Here is a 13,114-nt window from a genome sequence, read left to right as displayed (position 1 = left end):
AGGGGACATGAGATAGCTTTGGCAAATTGAATTAAGGAGAATCCAAAGGGTTTTTACAAATATATTAAGGACAAAAGGGTAACTAGGGAGAGAATAGGGCCCCTCAAAGATCAGCAAGGTGGCCTTTGTGTGGAGCCAAAATGGGGGAGATACTAAATGAATATTTTGCATCAGTATTTACTGTGGAAAAGGATATGGAAGATATAGACTGTAGGGAAATAGATGGTGACATCTTGCAAAATGTCCAGATTGCAGAGGAGGAAGTGCTGGAAGTCTTGAAACAGTTAAAGATGGATAAATCCCCAGGACCTGATCAGGTGTACCTGAGAACTCTATGGGAAGCTAGAGAAGTGATTGCTGGGCCTCTTGCTGAGATATTTGTATCATCGATAGTCACAGGTTAGGTCCCGGAAGACTGGAGGTTGGCAAACGTGGTACCACTGTTTAAGAAGGGCGGTAAAGACAAGCCAGGGAACTTTAGACTGGTGAGCCTGACCTCGGTGGTGGGCAAGTTATTGGAGGGAATCCTGAGGGACAGGATGTACATGTATTTGGAAAGGCAAGGACTGATTTAGGATAGTCAACATGGCTTTGTGCATGGGAAATCATGTCTCACAAACTTGATTGAGTTTTTTGAAGAAGTAACAAAGAAGGTTGAGGGCAGAGCAGTAGATGTGATCTATATGGACTTCAGTAAGGCGTTCGACAAAGTTCCCACGGCAGACTGATTAGCAAGGTTAGATCTCACGGAATACAGGGAGAACTAGCCATTTGGATACAGAACTGGCTCAAAGGTGGAAGATGGAGGGTTTTTTCAAACTGGAGGCCTGTGACCAGTGGAGTGCCACAAGGATCAGTGCTGGGCCCTCTACTTTTTGTCATTTACATAAATGATTTGGATGCGAACATAAGAGGTACAGTTAGTAAGTTTGCAGATGACACCAAAATTGGAGGTGTAGTGGACAGCGAAGAGGGTTACCTCAGATTACAACAGGATTAGGACCAGATGGGCCAATGTACTGAGAAGTGGCAGATGGAGTTTAATTCAGATAAATGCGAGGTGCTGCATTTTGGGAAAGCAAATCTTAGCAGGACTTATACAGTTAATGGTAAGGTCCTAGGGAGTGTTGCTGAACAAAGAGACCTTGGAGTACAGGTTCATAGCTCCTTGAAAGTGGAGTCGCAGGTAGATAGGATAGTGAAGAAGGCGTTTGGTATGCTTTCCTTTATTGGTCAGAGTATTGAGTACAGGGGTTGGGAGGTCATGTTGCGGCTGTGCAGGACATTGGTTAGGCCACTGTTGGAATATTGCGTGCAATTCTGGTCTCCTTACTATCGGAAAGATGTTGTGAAACTTGAAAGGGTTCAGAAAAGATTTACAAGGATGTTGCCAGAGTTGGAGGATCTGAGCTACAGGGAGAGGCTGAACAGGCTGGGGCTGTTTTCCCTGGAGCGTCAGAGGCTGAGGGGTGACCTTATAAAGATTTACAAAATTATGAGGGGCATGGATAGGATAAATAAGCAAAATCTTTTCCCTGGGGTGGGGGAGTCCAGAACTAGAGGGCATAGGTTTAGAGTGAGAGGGGAAAGATATAAAAGAGACCTAAGGGGCAACTTTTTCATGCAGAGGGTGGTATGTGTATGGAATGAGCTGCCAGAGGAAGTGGTGGAGGCTGGTACAATTGCAACATTTAAGAGGCATTTGGATGGGTATATGAATAGGAAGGGTTTGGAGGGATATGGGCTGGGTGCTGGCAGGTGGGACTAGATTGGGTTGGGATATCTGGTTGACATGGACAGGTTGGACCGAAGGGTCTGTTTCCATGCTGTACATCTCTATGACTCTATATTGGCTTTCACCCAGAATTGTGAACAGGTGCAAGTCAATTGTTTTTTTTTTGTTTGAGGACCAAGGCATGGGGACGAAGAACTGAAGGAAACATTAAATGACTTGTTCTATGCCAGTGCAACAGCACTGAATGTTGCAGAGATTTTTTCTATATAATTGTAATTTAAAATCCAATATGTGTATTTAGAGCACCCTCAGCCCGCAGATCACTAGCAAACCTGTACTGATATTCTTTTAGAATTAGCCTGGTTCATGTTCTTTGATTCAAATCCTTATTCAGATGTAAATGAAAAAATATACAATGAAAATCCTATGCTTGCTTGTGTGCACTTGCTGTGTGGATGTATATTATGGTTCTAAAACAAAGAATAAAATATAAATGCACTTGTCCTCTGCCCTCTAAACTTGGTGTTTATTGCTATATGTAATTGATTAGCAAACACAAGTTTTTTAGTATTTTCTGTCAGCATTCACAATACAACATGTCACCAAAAATTTTGAAGTGCAAGCTTTAGTTTGGCAAATTAAGCATAATATGTGTAAATAAATAGTCCCTTGAATGTAAATACATCGTACCATGAAAATAGTAAATAACTTTGCTTTCATTTAAGTTCACAGAAAGCATATATTTATCTTTATTTTAATGTTTGTATTAAAACAAAATCCAGTGTTCCTAATTGGAGCTGGTGCCATCTTTAATAGTTTCCCTACTGCTCGAGTGTGGACAAATAGCAAGCTCTGGGAGTAACATTTCTGCTGACAAAATTACTCCAAAGGTGGTTGTAGAGAATTATAGGAGTTTATCTTTGGATATTGTCCATTCTGTCTGGTGTTTCATCTCTGGAGTGGATCAGAAATTGGCTAGCTGAAAGAAGACAGAGGGTGGTGGTTGATGGGGAAATATTCATCCTGGAGTTCAGTTACTCGTGTACTGCAAGAATCTGTTTTGGGTCCACTGTTGTTTGTCATTTTTATGAGTGACCTGGATGAGGGCATAGAAGAATGGGTTAGTCAATTTGGGATAACACTAAGGTTGGTAGAGTTGTGAATAGTGACAAAGGATGTTGTAGGTTACCGGGGGACATCGATAAGCTGCAGAGCTGGGCTGACAGGTGGCAAATGGAGTTTAATGCAGAAAATGGTGAGTTGATTCACTTTGGAAGGAGGAACAGGAATGCAGAGTACTGGGCTAATAGTAAGATTTTTGGCAATGTAGATGAGCAGTGAGATCTGTGTCCAGGTATGTCGATCCTTGAAAGTTGCCACCAGGTTAATAAGGTTGTTAAGAAGGTTAATAAGGTTGTTAAGAAGGTTTACAGTTTGTTGATAGAGGGAGTGAGGTTGGGAACCACGAGATTGTGCTGCAGCTGTACAAAACTCTGGTGTGGCCACGTTTGCAGTATTGCGTATGGTTCTGGTCACTATTATAGGAAGGATGCGGAAGCTTTGGAAAGGGTTCAGAGGAGAATTACTGGGATGTTGCCTGGTATGAAGGGATGGTCTCACGAGGAAAGGCTGAGAGACTGGAGACTATTTTTTTTGTTAGAAGGAAGTTGAGAGGTGACTTAATTGAGACATAAGATAATCAGAGGGTTACGTAGATTGGACAGTGAGAGCCGTTTTCCTCATGGTGATGGCTAACACAAGGGGTGATAGATAGAGGACATATGTCAGAGGTAGTTTCTTTATTCAGTAATAGGGGCACGGAATGCACTGCCTGCAATAGTAGTAGACTCGTCAACTTTAAGGGCATTTAAATGGTCATTGAATAGGCATATTGATGAGAATGGAATGGTGTAGGTTAGATGGGCTTCAGATTGGTTCCACAGGTCGGCGCAACATCGAGGGCCTGTACTGTGCTGTAATGATCTATGTTCAAACTTCAGGAGAAGGCGTTTTGGGCAAATTACAACTGTGCCATTACATTCGATACTTTGTTGAACATTTCCATGTCCTCATGATGCTTTGCTCATATTTCCAATACTAAATTGTTGATTTGCATGTGAAGCTAAGGTAACCATTGAAGCATTTCTTTTTAAAAAAAAAACCTGGAGGAACATTTTATTTTCAGCCTCTGAAACCCATTCTGAAACATAACCCTTATGCTTCATGTTCCATCCTGCTTATTAGTTGTTTGTTATTATAGCCCCTGCAAATATGATTTGTTTCAGGAATAATATTTTAAACTAATTGAGTGTATGTCTGAAGTATTGTCTAATGGGAATGATGTATGTATGAAATGCAGAGCACACATACTTCATGGAACAGAAGTTGGGCTATTGACATATTCTTACCACTTTGAAGACTTTCCCTTTATACATCCTTTGCTTCCCTCTCCCACCACACAAGCCATTTTGTGGCTATGAGTTGAACTTCCAAAGACTTCAGTCTGTGGAATTTCCCTTTCTAATCCTTCCATCTTTCCACCAACCTTTTTCTGCAAATTTCTCTCCAAAATAAGGCATTCAAGCTTCTTCTGGCTGGTGCAGCCTCACTTGGAATATTGTGTACAGTTCTGGTCGCCCCATTATCAGGAAGGATGTGGAAACATTGGAAAAGGTGCAGAGGAGATTTACCAGGCTGTTGCCTGGTCTGGAGGGAAGGTCTTATGAGGAAAGGCTGAGAGACGAGGGTCTGTTTTCTTTGGAAAGAAGAAGGAAATGGAGAGATTTGATAGAGATATACAAGATGATGAGAGGATTAGATAGGGTAGACAGTGAAATACTTTTTCCTAGGATGATGACTTCAGCTTGTACGAGAGGGCATAACTGCAAATTGATAGATTTAAGACAGGAATTTTACTCAGAGAGTGGTAAGGACGTGGAATGCCCTACCTACTAATGTAGTCAACTCAGCCACATTAGGGAGATTTAAACAATCCTTAGATAAGCACATGGATGATTTTGGGATAGTGTAGGGGGACGAGCTGAGAATAGTTCATAGGTCGGCGCAACATCGAGGGCCGAAGGGCCTGTTATGCGCTGTATTGTTCTATGTTCTATTCCTCTTAATACTTGTGCACTTGGTTTCCAGTTTTTGTTTATTACTCCATGATGCATCCTTCTCCATTTATTGAATGTAAGTTGTGGTATTTTAATTGAAATGCAATTGTTGATGCTGTATTGGCATCTAAAACCTGTATTCTCAAAGTATACTGATAGTTCTGTAAATCCTTAATGTTCACTTGCTTACCTACATTAGGTAGACAGTTGTTTATTAATATGGAAGTTACAACAGTTCATGAAACTGTTGCAGAAACCTATGTGGAAGAAATTTTTCAAAAGTAGCACTTAGTTGCCAGTAAACTTTACCTTTCTTTCCTGTTTCAGAAACTTGGCAGAAACAAATGGCTTCAAATTCTGTTTAATTTCAATACATTCAATAAGCACTTGGGGAGTTTATCATCTTTTTAATATACTCTTAATTATAATAGCTCTTTGTTTCTATCCCACCTATCCCCACCCCCTTAGTATTTCTTGAAATAGTCATTTGTATACATACATTAAAGCCATAATTGTCATTAATACTTATGGTTATGTCTATCTAGGGAAAGCTCACTGCCAGAGAACGTGTTCAGCTACTTCTGGATCCTGAATCCTTTATAGAATATGACAAGTTTGTGGAACATAGGTGTTCGGATTTTGGCATGGGCACAAAGGATGATAAGGTAACAACTATAAAACATGTGTTGAGATTATCTCATGCCCATAGCCAATATTACTTTTGTACTATAAATTTGATTGTAAATATATTGGTGTCTTTCTTTGCTTGACGACTGAGGTGATGCCAATTACAAATTGTATCATGAAGAGACCCTAGTGGCTGTATGTTTGAGCTGTCTTAAAGATGATTCAGGTGCTGCATGCTTGAAGGTGTAGAGTTCTCCGGCTTTTCTCTCGCGTGTCAGAAATTTGACAAAAATTAAAGATTCCCACCCTCCCCCACCCCGTTAAGTTATTGATGTGAGTTTGTTGATTTGGATTTTTTCATTTGCTGTCACATGGAGAGGCAGGTGAATCGGACTAATAAGGTGCTGAAACACACCCTTACCAAAATGTTCTTTGGCAAATAAGTTTAAGAGTATTTCTTTTTCTATGCATTAGAACTGCTATTTGCAGCATATGATGTTTGGTTTAGCAGGTACGTTGTAAAATATTATTTGCTTTTCAGTCTACCAATTTACAAATATGCTTGAAAGGAAAACCAAACTTCAATATGCTATGTCTTGGGGGAATTTTCTGTGTTTATTTGAATGTTACACAACAGTTGTGCATTTCAGAAGTATAGGAGCCATTGTACTGGATGACCCAGCTCCAAAACCATGCTTTGGAAACAAATTTAGTAAATCTCTATTTCTGAACTGAAAGCAAGAAAACCACAAACAGAATTATGGTGTTGAAGGAGGCTATTTGGCCTGCCGTGCCTGGACCAGTTCTTTGAAGTAGTGCCTATCCCTAGACATTTCCCATTATTAATGCAACACATTCCTTTACAAATAATAATCTAATACCGTCTTGAATCCCTCAATTGAACCTGTCTGCATCACATTTCCAGGCAATGTATTTCACACCCTAACTACTTGCTGTGTGAAAAGGTTTTATGCCCTCACGTTGCTCTTGCTTCATTTTCACAACACTTTACATATATGCCTTTTTGTGAAAATGAGCAGGAATGGCTTTTCCCTCTCTACTTAATCAGGCCAGCTCTTGATTTTGAAAACCTCTACAAAACTCTTCTTAGCCATCTTCTATCCAAGGAAAATAATCCTAACTTCAACCAGTACTCATAACTGAAGTTTCTGTTCCTGGAATCATTGTTGTAAATCACGTCTGCACACTCCAATGCAGTTACATCTTTTGCCAAGTAGTGCACACGACTGTACACACTATTCCAGTTGAGGCCAAACAAGTGTCTTCTACATTTCAACATCTCCTTGCTTTTGTACTCTGTGCCCCTATTAGTAAAACTAAGAATGCTGTATGCTTTATTAAATACTCTCCACTGTCCTGTCATCATCAGTGTTTGATGCACATATGCCTAGGTTCCTCTGTTCTTGCATCACCTTGAGAATTATGCCCCCTATTTTTACTTTATTTCAATCATTCCAACACAAGTGCATGACTTTGAAATAAAGTTATTGAAATCCAAGAGCCTACACCCCCAATCTCCATCCAACTTCTGTTCTCCATCCAGTCTAAGGACTGTATGAGTTCAATTTCATTTTTGTAACATGTTCAGAGCAGCTATGAAGTTAACAGCGAGTTCTTACATTGAATAGAGCAGTTGCAAAAGAATACCTAAATTTGGTTTTAATTTTTTTTCTCGGAAATTAAACATGAACATTACTAGAAAGAGAAGTCAAGCAGTCTTACAGTCATCTTGCCTAGCAAGAAAGAAACTGGACATGCAAAAGGGACGTCAGGCTAGGTTTTCTGAGGGTTTGCCCTCTTATCTTGTGAAAGGAGCAAGCTGCACATTTCTGGGAGGAGATTCCACTCAAAGCACCCTCAGAAATGCAAATCTCAACTCAGAAATTCAGAACTATACTTGCATTCTGGTAAAACTTCAGCCCTTTCACAGCAGCCAGGTAAGCTGTTTGCCAGCTGGACAGGGCATCAACTGCGGAGGGGAAGGATGCTACAGGAGTAGAGGTAGGGTGCCAAATACATTCAAGTAGAATACCAGAGTTGAGATGCCAGTTAGGCATGAACTAGGGTGCCAGGTGGGTAAAATATCAGTCAGGCAGTGAATAGGGTGCAAAGTAAGTGATGCAGTGTTTAGGGTAGATTGGGGTAGCTGAGAGAAATCTGTTGTGGCAGGATCTGGCCTGGTTTGTAGGACAGGGGTACTGGGGTGTGGCTGGGTGGTGGGATCAGTGTCTGTGGGAGGTGGAGTTATGGAGGAGTATGAGCTAAGTGTGGATAGTTATTCAGGAGTTAAATTATGTCTAACTAATTAATAGTCTAACTTTTCCTGAGTAAATGATTGATTGCATTGAAATTATCGGTAAATTCTAATTATATGGCCAGCATAAAATTCAATGGCCCAGGCAATTCCTTTGGTATGTACTGCGATGGGGGTTTGGTGATGCCCCTGTGCATCAATCTTTCTGGCAAATGTGAAGTCTAGGCTAGAGTTTATTCTGCAAGGGGAAGGGGTGCTGATAGGTTGGGCCATTTGCAAGCACAAATGCGTCATGCTATGAATCTCACTGCATTTCCACATGCGAGATGCTATTTAAATTAACACAGGAGCACAGTAAAATTCCTGCACTACAGCTGGAAATCTGAAATATGGAAAAAAGTATCTTCAGAATGTTCTCTTTTTTTATTTAACACAGGGCTCTATTTCATGTAGGCAAATGGAATTCATATGTACATTGTCTCTTTCTCATTGGAAAAATGAGTAATTGAGACTGTAAATCTCTACCGCATTCCTATCAGAGGCTATTTGTCTGGTCTGAGAACTGAGATTGGCAGCTACTGTTGTCACATCTCTATGCGAAAAATGGCTCAACCAGTCAGAGTCCTCATCTTGCATTGCAAAAATTAATGGCTGTTTTTATTCCAGTTTTATTCCTTGTGTCCTAGTCTTCTAGGGTGCGAAATGTCTTTTGCCCTTTTTAGCAGCGGTTTTGTCTTACCATGCAACATTTTTAAAGGCTGTGTGAAGAAATTGGAAAACAAAAACCTCAGCTGAAGCAGGGTGGATTTAAAAGGGAAAATATAACATGAAAAGGTAACAATTGACAAGTAGAACATGATGAGGAAAAAATAATCCTAGGATAAGGAATAAAAGAATATAAAAATAAAATTCAGTCTTTGCCTTATGTTGAAGCGCCCTTCTCTTCCTTTTAAAAGCACTATTATTTTAAATCATCACCATAATACATCAAATGGTGTTTGGGAATGGAATGGCTCAATACTTCCTTTTGAAATAATGGAGAATTACATTTGAGATTCTTATCATATTTATCATTAGTGATGAAGGAAATTAGTTTAAATCCAGGAACAATTACTGAATGACATAATAATTCAATAATTTTCTGTAAATCAGCATTTATTTTTCCAAAGTTTATGCTTTATCTTTTTGCAGTGGGAAGTGTATGATATTATCCAAAACCTACCATTTCATTTAAATAAAAATTTTTGATCTGATTTTCTACTTGCACTTGACATATCAATCACTAAAAAGAATTGTCACAGCCTTTATTCACTGTAGGATTTAAAGTGCAGCTCTTTCACCCAAATCATATGTTGCAGGATTGATTAATGTATATCTTCAATGAATTGACCAAAGAGCTATCATTAGTGTGTTCTCAGTTGCCACTATCTTTGAAGGAAGATCTGCACTTAATGGAAGAATGTGATAGGGAGTTAATATACTCCTTCTCCCTCTCTGCTTCTCCCTGACAAGTTAATTCATTATCAAAGTGTAACTGGTATTTAAGATTCCTCTCGAGGATTGGTTTGGTATAATCACTCCAGTATCGGAATGGCAGAGGTCCAAAGCACGGAGCTGCCCACAAATAATTGGCTGGCATGAAAAAAATGACATTTGGTTGTGATTTTCGTCAGAGCTATGCTGAAGGCACATTGTTGGGATAAGGTAGAAGGAAATTTTATTTTTTGCCCGATAGGCTATTTTCCCAAAGTTTATATGCCGCGTGCTGATGTTGGCATGCTAATATTCAATTAACAAACATTCTTTTAACAAAAGTTTGTTTTGTGAAGTGTAATTGTATTTAGTATTTTCTTAAACATGTTGAATCAGGTTCTGCAATGTATCCTGGAGGATTGAAGAATCTGAGTGGGCACTTTCTATCCTAAATGCTTGTGGGTTTTTACAAGATAAGTTGGTTATTAACTTATATAGCAAAGTTGGAAATATATGGTCATGTTCTGCATGTCTCTAATGTCTCTATTAGTTTCTTTGTTTTTAAATCATGTCACAGTTTCCTGGTGACAGTGTGGTGACTGGTCAGGGCCGAATTAATGGACGACTCGTTTATGTCTTCAGCCAGGTAATAAGTCCTGTTTTAATTTGAAGTTTATGTTCTTGAAAAGATTAAATTGCTGGGAGTATTCTTTATGGGACAGAATGGGAGGGTAGAGAGCTGTGAACTTCACACAGTACTACAGTGACTACATTTTAAACATATAGAGGAAGTGAGGACTGCAGATGCTGGAGATCAGAGTTGTGTGTAGTGCTAGAAAAGCGCAGCAGGTCAAGCAGTATCCGAGGAACAGGGGAATCGACGTTTCGGACATAAGCCCTTTATCGGGAATTCTTTTGGATGCTGCCTGACCTGCTATGTTTTTCCAGCGCCACACTCTGGATTTGAAATGTATGCCATTGACTAAAAAGCATTTTGACCCATTTGGTCATGAAAAGGAATGTACAAACCCAGGTCACTCTTTCTTTCATGTTCCATTTTGAAGTATACAAAACAGATAATCCCCAGGGTTTTGCTTCAAATTTCCAAGCAAGGAATGATGGTGTTTTGTATTTGGTTGCATTAGTGCCGTGGAGTTTTGCATGTAACTTAAGTTGAAGAATGACCATGTGAAGATCTAAAATCAATAATCTCACTGTTACCATTGTATCTGAATTGGAAATGTCAGCGATCATATCAACCTTCCTTTGCAATCTGTGAGGATTTCCCCTTTTTTTTTCTGATTCCATTGAATTGAAGTATTGGAAATATTCTGCACCCTTAGTGTTTAATACTTGAATATTCTTACAGTATTTTAGGTTTAATATCTATAACCTGGACTTCTATCTTGAGAATTCCAGGATTCTAATTGATGAATAATTGTTTTTGAGAATTTATCAAATTGCCTAATGTAGGTTGACATTTTGTGGTAAAAATAGAGGGTATAAGAAATGATTAACATTTAGGCTTTGGAACATTGTTGGAAACTACCTAGTGATTACCCCCCCTCGCAACACCCTGCTTCTAATGAAGCAGTGAGATTTATGACCAAAATAAATATTAATGTAATAATTTATCTCAAAATACGGATGCCCATCCTTATCCTGCATAACTAAATTCTCTTTAAACTCCTCTGCCATACTGATTTATTCCCTAACTGCTATCTTTTCGGTTGGCATCCGGTTGGACATTGAGGTGCTTTAATAAATTCTGTATCTTATTGAGGCTACTGTCTAGTGGTGAGTCATTTTAAATAGTGTTTTACTTTTCAATGTGGGCTGCAGTATCCTGTCTGGCTAGATGCAGAATGGAGAAAAACAAAGAACTCACATTATTGTATAAAACTGATGCACATTGTTTTGGTAATAATATAGTTTTTGTTTTCCTTTGGTAGGACTTTACAGTGTTTGGAGGAAGTTTATCAGGCGCTCATGCACAGAAGATCTGTAAGGTAAAGACCTAAGTGAGCAATAATTTGAAGCAAGTCATTCAATAAGGCCTGAGTAAGTCCTTATTGTTGAAAGCATAATTTTTGTGCTGTAGAGCTGAATTCAGCTGCAGGCAAAATGTCTACACATGCAACACTGTGACCTTTATAAACTAAGATGTTAAACATATTATAACAAAATGCCCTCTGTTTTATGGGTTTTAATAGGAACAGTAGCAGCAAAATAATGTGGATGCAGGAAATTGGAAATAAAAATAGAAATACCCAGGTCTGATAGCATCTGCAGAGAGAAAAATAGTTAACATCTTAGGCCAATAAAAGCAAAGTACTGCAGATGCTGGAAATCTGAAATAAAAACAAATTATTGGAGAAACTCAGCTGGTCTAGCTGTATGGGTAGAGAGAGAACCAAAGTCAGTGTTTCAACTCTGATATGTCTCTTCCTTGAATTTATTTCTGACAGACTCTGCCAACCTATTGAATTTGTTCAGCATTTTCTGATTTTTTTATTCAACATTTTCGGCCAGTTACCTTTGGAAGTAATGAAGGGTGAATGACCTGAAAGGTTGACTTTTCTTTTCTAGAGATGACGGAGGGCAGTCTTTGAACCTCATTTTTAGTTGCCGTGCTTTAGAGTTCCTATGTCTTCCCCTCCACCATTCAGGGAGCCTATAGCACACATCCATTTACTTAATATAACTGCTGTGATATTACTTTGTTTTTAAAGGCTTGATGTAGTTAAGTTACCCCATTAAAGTGGCACTACTGACATTATTGCTCCTGAATTTAATCAGTACATTGTTCTAGTATAACCACTGAATAGAAGAAGATGGGAATTATTTTTCACCACTATTTTTTACTTGCAATAATCTAATTTAAAGTTTGTGTGTCTTTCTAGATTATGGATCAAGCTCTGTTGGTAGGAGCTCCTGTTATAGGTCTAAATGACTCTGGAGGAGCACGTATTCAGGAAGGTGTGGAGTCCTTGGCGGGTTATGCTGACATTTTTCTGGTGAGATTGGAGAACCTTTTACACTTTTAAAGTATTTTTCTTGAACAAAGTAATTTGTACTATACTTTTATTGACCATCTAAAGTACAGTTTGATCAATATTAAGTGTACAATAACATAGAGATGCAGGTTTGGAGTAGAATTGGGGTGTGAAATTTGACACACTAGCTGATGTCCCATGATAAATATTTGTCATGTATGATGCATGACTCAATAAAAATAGACTTATTACAAAGTAGAACATGAGAACGTATTCACAGGATAAAGTTAAAAATCACACCGCATCAGGTTATCATCCAACAGGTTTATTAGGAAGTACAGTACAAACTTTCGGACACTGCTCCTTCATTGGGTAGCTAGTGTCAGCAAGGTAATGCTTAAATTGTTAAATAAAGAGTTTCATATGAGTTTAGAATTTAATTATTGGTCAGGAAATCGTGTTAATTCAAGGCTGAGCCTCGCGTCAGTTAACTTAATTGGTCAAGCAATTTTGCACATTCTAGCAAAATTGCAACAGTTATAGAGTCATAGTGATGTACGGCACGGAAACAAACTGTTCAGTCAAACTCATCCATGCTGACCAAATATCCTAACCTAATCTAGTCCCATTTGCCAGCACTTGGCCCATATCCCTCTAAACCCTTGCTGTGCATATACCCATAAAATGCTGCAAATTGTACCAGCCTCCACCACTTCCTCTGGCAGCTCATTCCATACATGCACCACCCTGTGTGTGAAAAAGTTGCCCCTTGGCTCCCTTTTTATATTTTTCCTCTTTAGTTCTGGAACCACAGGGAAAATACTTTGTCTTTACCCTATCCATGCCACTCCTGATTTTATAAACCTCTGTAAGATCATCCCTCAGCCTCCAA

General features: G+C 39.0%; 1 protein-coding gene across 1 annotated transcript in view; it reads left to right on the top strand.

Annotated features, from left to right (window-relative positions):
* pccb (propionyl-CoA carboxylase subunit beta) overlaps positions 1-13,114 on the top strand; it is a 57,289-nt gene that overhangs the window by 8,568 nt on the left and 35,607 nt on the right. Inside the window, exons 2-5 of the mRNA XM_060834905.1 lie at positions 5,397-5,516; positions 9,804-9,872; positions 11,179-11,235; positions 12,130-12,243. Of these exons, the coding sequence (XP_060690888.1) occupies positions 5,397-5,516; positions 9,804-9,872; positions 11,179-11,235; positions 12,130-12,243 (360 nt within the window). The remainder of the gene's footprint in view (positions 1-5,396; positions 5,517-9,803; positions 9,873-11,178; positions 11,236-12,129; positions 12,244-13,114) is intronic.

This window comes from Hemiscyllium ocellatum, chromosome 13 (assembly GCF_020745735.1).
Source record: "Hemiscyllium ocellatum isolate sHemOce1 chromosome 13, sHemOce1.pat.X.cur, whole genome shotgun sequence".
Lineage (NCBI taxonomy): Eukaryota > Metazoa > Chordata > Chondrichthyes > Orectolobiformes > Hemiscylliidae > Hemiscyllium > Hemiscyllium ocellatum.
The sequence above is the reverse complement of the archived record's forward strand: the minus strand, read 5'-3'. Positions and strand labels throughout refer to the sequence as shown.